General features: G+C 47.0%; 1 protein-coding gene across 2 annotated transcripts in view; it reads right to left on the bottom strand.

The window, feature by feature from the left end:
• Positions 1 to 253: 253 nt before the first annotated feature.
• LOC126336559 (uncharacterized) overlaps positions 254 to 6,000 on the bottom strand; it is a 100,502-nt gene continuing 94,755 nt past the window's right edge. For both annotated transcript variants that reach the window (XM_050000407.1, XM_050000408.1), the window contains exon 4: positions 254 to 2,107. In XM_050000407.1, the coding sequence (XP_049856364.1) occupies positions 1,893 to 2,107 (215 nt within the window). In that variant the 3' untranslated portion in view covers positions 254 to 1,892. The remainder of the gene's footprint in view (positions 2,108 to 6,000) is intronic.

The raw sequence follows: 6,000 nt of genomic DNA, 5'->3' as shown, positions 1-6,000 counted from the left end.
TTCTGAATGTAAAAGGGAAACGGGGAAGGAATAGAATAAGTCACTTATCTCTCTCGCTCGTAACAGTCACGAACGAAAATCTTGGATAACGCATTTATCTATCAAGTACTGGCTTACCCACAAATCCACTTCTACATGACAATAAACCATTAGGTATATATAAATTTACTACTGTTAGTGTGAGAGACATAATGCGTACTTTTACTAGCATTTTTAAACATGTAGTAATGAAATGTATGTAATACATACATAATGAAATGGAGAAATGTTTATTGACTGTACATGTGGTAGCGTGTGTTGAATTTCTATTAACTTCCCTTACAAAGAAGTTATATAACTTTCACAGCCTTTCACATATTAACAAACAGTGTATAAGAGCACAGAATCCCATATTGGAAATACGCTTCTACATAAAATCTACAGACGAATGAAGATGTTTATATTTTCTTTACATAATATTTTATTCAGAATCACAAAGACTACACTCTGGCTCGAAACTTAGTTTTTAATGTACTCACACAAGCACTTTGCGTTTCCAAAAAGAAATTACACTTTAATAACAATTGGTTTCACTATTGTGGCGAGTCGTACATACATCGAAAAATTGGTATATTTGAAGATTTGTACTTTTACGCATATTGCAGAGTAGAATTTCCTGGAGCATATTTTCTGAAGCTGCAATTCTCTGCATGCAATAATACAGACTTAAGTGTTACTGTAGTCATAAGGAGCCTGCAAAGGCTTGCTATATCTGATATTTTCACAGGGGCATAAAAAGGAAAAAATACTGATTATTTTGGAATTAAAAATTTACTAGTTGTCCATGGTATTGTCTTGCATATCACATTTTCAAAAATTAGCTGCAATGGAATTAAATAAGCTATTTGATGTGAATCTCGCTTCCAGTACATATGTGCTATTATTTGGTACTACAAAAAGCACATGTATGTAGAGCTGAAAGAAAAGGCGAATTTAAAGGGTTCCATTAACAAAGGACAGAACCGCTATGTTGTTCGGTAAGAGGAATGTAATAGAAACGTTTGTATTTTCTGCACACTTACCGTTTCGTATCTTTCTATCTATCTCTCGAGTAACAGTAATATGATACAAGCATTTATCCAGATAATCACATTCTATTGGTATCAATGTTTCAAAATTTGTCCCTTTGTACTTATCAGTGGTAACATACTGCATCTACACGGTTGTCACAACTATTTCTAGAAGAATGTAATCAATGTAATGAGTATTTGTCATGTTACCTGATATTTCTTCATAGTGTAAAAATCCCACCGTCCCGTAAACAGTGAAATTTTATGGGGTGTGATTTTCACTTCAGAATGTAAATGAGAGGTATCTGGGAGAGGGGCACAGGTTAGAGCTATTCGGTGTTCTCGGAGGTAACTGAATTTTATTGAGTATTTACTATGTAAGTGATCGTAATGCGTGGAGAAGGCTGTGTCTTACTCCAGTAGTGAATGTAAGACTGCTGATGATGATGGCTCAGAAATAAAGATAATACGTGGAGGCAAGGACAGTGACGGAACTCTTGCGATTAGCGGCTATTTGTGTGTATCTCACTGCAGTCACGTTTATGATGAGGTACATAGGTATCGCGCTGTCCTCGCCTCTATGCTTGAAGTGAGAGATGGAAATGACAAAAAGCAAGCCATAATGATGGCGGGACGCGACGAGTTTTCGCCTCTGGGATCGCTGGTCCTTCGTGTCACCGGGTCGCAGCACAACACGGAGCACTTTCGCCGCGGATGTCCGCACGGAGAGACGACGTCCTCGCCGGACGAGGCGAGCGGCGGCCTCCGGCCAGCTGGACGTGCTGCGGTGCAGAGGCCTGGATTCCAGAGCGAGGTCTGCAGAGGCGGCAGCTGCAGCGGCAGTCAGTGCGGTCGCAGGAAGGCCGTGACGGACGCCAGGGCGGAGAGCAGCGTGGCGACGCCCGGCGACGCCGGCGCCGTGGCCGCGTTGCAGCCGTCGGCGAAGCACTGGCACACCACCTCCAGGTGGTCGTCGTCCTCGTACTGGTAGCACGGGCTGCGGCTGCGCTCCCAGCTACACGTGCGGCGCACGCGGACCACCGGCTCGTCGCGGTGCACTGCAACACGGGCAATGGCACTTGTGGCGTGTCTGAACGCGGCAGGGCTGAAGGCAGGGGAAGCAACTCGCTGTTTCACGCAGCCTCCCAAGGCCCGTGTTGTGCACTATGTACAAAGAGTCATCCCCGAGAAAAATGGAGTGAACATCATCTACATCTACATACATCTACACTCCTGGAAATGGAAAAAAGAACCCACCATACTTGCTCCGGACACTGCGAGAGGGCTGTACAAGCAATGATCACACGCACGGCACAGCGGACACACCAGGAACCGCGGTGTTTGCCGTCGAATGGCGCTAGCTGCGCAGCATTTGTGCACCGCCGCCGTCAGCGTCAGCCAGTTTGCCGTGGCATACGGAGCTCCATCGCAGTCTTTAATACTTGTAGCATGCCGCGACAGCGTGGACGTGAACCGTATGTGCAGTTCACGGACTTTGAGCGAGGGCGTATAGTGGGCATGCGGGAGGCCGGGTGGACGTACCGCCGAATTGCTCAACACGTGGGGCGTGAGGTCTCCACAGTACATCGATGTTGTCGCCAGTGGTCGGCGGAAGGTGCACGTGCCCGTCGACCTGGGACCGGACCGCAGCGCGCACGGATGCACGCCAAGACCGTAGGATCCTACGCAGTGCCGCAGGGGACCGCACCGCCACTTCCCAGCAAATTAGGGACACTGTTGCTCCTGGTGTATCGGCGAGGACCATTCGCAACCGTCTCCATGAAGCTGGGCTACGGTCCCGCACACCGTTAGGCCGTCTTCCGCTCACGCCCCAACATCGTGCAGCCCGCCTCCAGTGGTGTCGCGACAGGCATGAATGGAGAGACGAATGGAGACGTGTCGTCTTCAGCGATGAGAGTCGCTTCTGCCTTGGTGCCAATGATGGTCGTATGCGTGTTTGGCGCCGTGCAGGTGAGCGCCACAATCAGGACTGCATACGACCGAGGCACACAGGGCCAACACGCGGCATCATGGTGTGGGGAGCGATCTCCTACACTGGCCGTACACCTCTGGTGATCGTCGAGGGGACACTGAATAGTGCACGGTACATCCAAACCGTCATCGAACCCATCGTTCTACCATTCCTAGACCGGCAAGGGAACTTGCTGTTCCAACAGGACAATGCACGTCCGCATGTATCCTGTGCCACCCAACGTGCTCTAGAAGGTGTAAGTCAACTACCCTGGCCAGCAAGATCTCCGGATCTGTCCCCCATTGAGCATGTTTAGGACTGGATGAAGCGTCGTCTAACGCGGTCTGCACGTCCAGCACGAACGCTGGTCCAACTGAGGCGCCACTTGGAAATGGCATGGCAAGCCGTTCCACAGGACTACATCCAGCATCTCTACGATCTTCTCCATGGGAGAATAGCAGCCTGCATTGCTGCGAAAGGTGGATATACACTGTACTAGTGCCGACATTGTGCATGCTCTGTTGCCAGTGTCTATGTGCCTGTGGTTCTGTCAGTGTGATCATGTGATGTATCTGACCCCAGGAATGTGTCAATAAAGTTTCCCCTTCCTGGGACAATGAATTCACGGTGTTCTTATTTCAATTTCCAGGAGTGTACATACATACTCCGCAATCTACCACACGGTGCGTGGCGGAGGGTACCTCGTACCACAACTAGCATCTTCTCTCCCTGTTCCACTCCCAAACAGAACGAGCGAAAAATGACTGCCTATATGCCTCCGTACAAGCCCTAATCTCTCTTATCTTTGTGGTCTTTCCGCGAAATAAAAGTTGGGGCAGTAAATTGTGCTGCAGTCAGCCTCAAATGCTGGTTCTCTAAATATCCTCAGTAGCGATTCACGAAAGGAATGCCTCCTTTCCTCTAGAGACACCCATCCGAGTTCCTGAAGCATTTCTGTAACATTCGCGTGATGATCAAACACACCAGTAACAAATCTAGCAGCCCGCCTCTGAATTGCTGCTATGTCCTACCTCAATCCGACCTGATAGAGATCCGAAACGCATCTCCAGCCAGTCGGTACATTTCGTGGTGTTTCCAAGGCATTTGATTCTCTAGATCGTAAATTATTACTCTCTTAGGAAAACATAAGTTTTATAGAACTGATGGTCTCACTAATAACTGGTTTCGATCACAGTTTACAAAAACAAAGCAAAACGTTAATCGGAATATTTCAAACAACGTTCGCAGGAGAGAAAATTTTAGTGATTCGGTACAATGCAGGAGGTATGTCCCACAGGGCTAAACTTTGTGTCTACTCCTATTCCTTATTCAGGGCGTCACTCCCAAGGGTCGTCAGGCGCATCTCCTTTGATTTTTCCGTTGATAGTTGAAGTTTCTTGGCCCATCTTCCCTGATTTTTTGGTTGATAGTTGAAGTTTTTTTTCAGTGTGTACGTGTCAGCCCAAACAAATGCTGCTCATCAAAGCATGTAATGGCAGTTGTGGGGAAGGCGGATAGTCGTCTTCGGCTCATTGGTAGAATTTTGGGAAGATGTGGTTCATCTGTAAAAGAGACCGCTAATAAAACACTAATACGACCTATTCTTGAGTACTGCTCGAGCGTTTGGGATCCCTATCAGGTCGTATTGAGCGAGGACATAGAAGCAATTCAGAGGCGGGCTGCTAGATTTGTTACTGGTACGTTTGACCATCACGCGAGTGTTACGGAAATGCTTCAGGAACTCGGGTGGGAATCTCTAGAGGAAAGGAGGTGTTCCTTTCGTGAATCGCTACTGAGGATATTTAGAGAACCAGCATTTGAGACTGACTGCAGTACAATTTTACTGCCGCCAACTTACATTTCGCGGAAAGACCACAAAAATAAGATAAGAGAGATTAGGGCTCGTACAGAGGCATATAGGCAGTCATTTTTCGCTCGTTCTGTTTGGGAGTGGAACAGGGAGAGAAGATGCTAGTTGTGGTACGAGGTACCCTTCGCCACGCACCGTATGGTCGATTGCGGAGTATCTATGTAGATGTAGACGTAGATCTTTCATGTAACACCCAGTGACAACAGAAAGTGTCGATTTGTTTCCCATTACGAGCAAAATCATTTTAAGGTGTCATTTTACGTGCCCATTCGATTGGCTGTCGCAAACTAGTGGAGTGCGATAATTTTTATCGATTTGTGTTAACAGGAAGATTAAAACACGAGAAGTAACGAGTACTCCAGCATCAGTTGAGTAGCGCTGCTGCATGGCGGCAGCAGTCAGCATGTACCAGGGCAGTGCTGTCTCTGCTGGAGTACTGGCTGTTCTTCGTATTTTAGTGTTGCTGTTCACGCACATCGATAAAATGAAAATCGCCTAAACTGATTTGGGACCGTTCGATCGAATGGACACTTAAAATTCTGCTTTAAAATCCATTTTGCTCGTAATGGGAAACAAGTCGACACTGTTGTCACTGGGTGTTGCATGGAAGGCTTGTTGAGCAGTATTTGTTTGGTGGGAGTGGGTGGAGCTTACTCCAGCTACACATTGCAGAAACGAAATTGAAAATTTCTGCCGAAATACCTGAGAAAATGCTCCTGCCGCCCCATGGGAGACACACCTGTTAGTGTGGATGAACATTCACTTATAATTCGTCAACCAGAATTTCTGCTTTTTTTGCAAATGATACTGGCGCTATAGTAAACCCCCCTAGACAGTAAGCCACAGACGAAATCGTTTATTATGTTTTCCACAGAATTAATTGGTGGTTCCTTGAGAACAGACTATCTTAATTTTGAAAGGTTACAGTTCTGTGCATCAAATTTAACCCTACTCCGTATCCCATGTTGCTAAACCGCACTTCTGCAGTGGCACTCGACTCGAAGGCAAGCAGGTTTAAATACTGGTGGTGGAAGCCAGACTGAAGCACCTAGAACGGCTCTGCCACACCGGCCAGCTGTCATCTCTCAAACACTCCGGACCATCAATAA

This window comes from Schistocerca gregaria, chromosome 2, assembly GCF_023897955.1.
Source record: "Schistocerca gregaria isolate iqSchGreg1 chromosome 2, iqSchGreg1.2, whole genome shotgun sequence".
NCBI lineage: Eukaryota > Metazoa > Arthropoda > Insecta > Orthoptera > Acrididae > Schistocerca > Schistocerca gregaria.
This window is presented reverse-complemented; position numbering and strand designations above follow the sequence as displayed.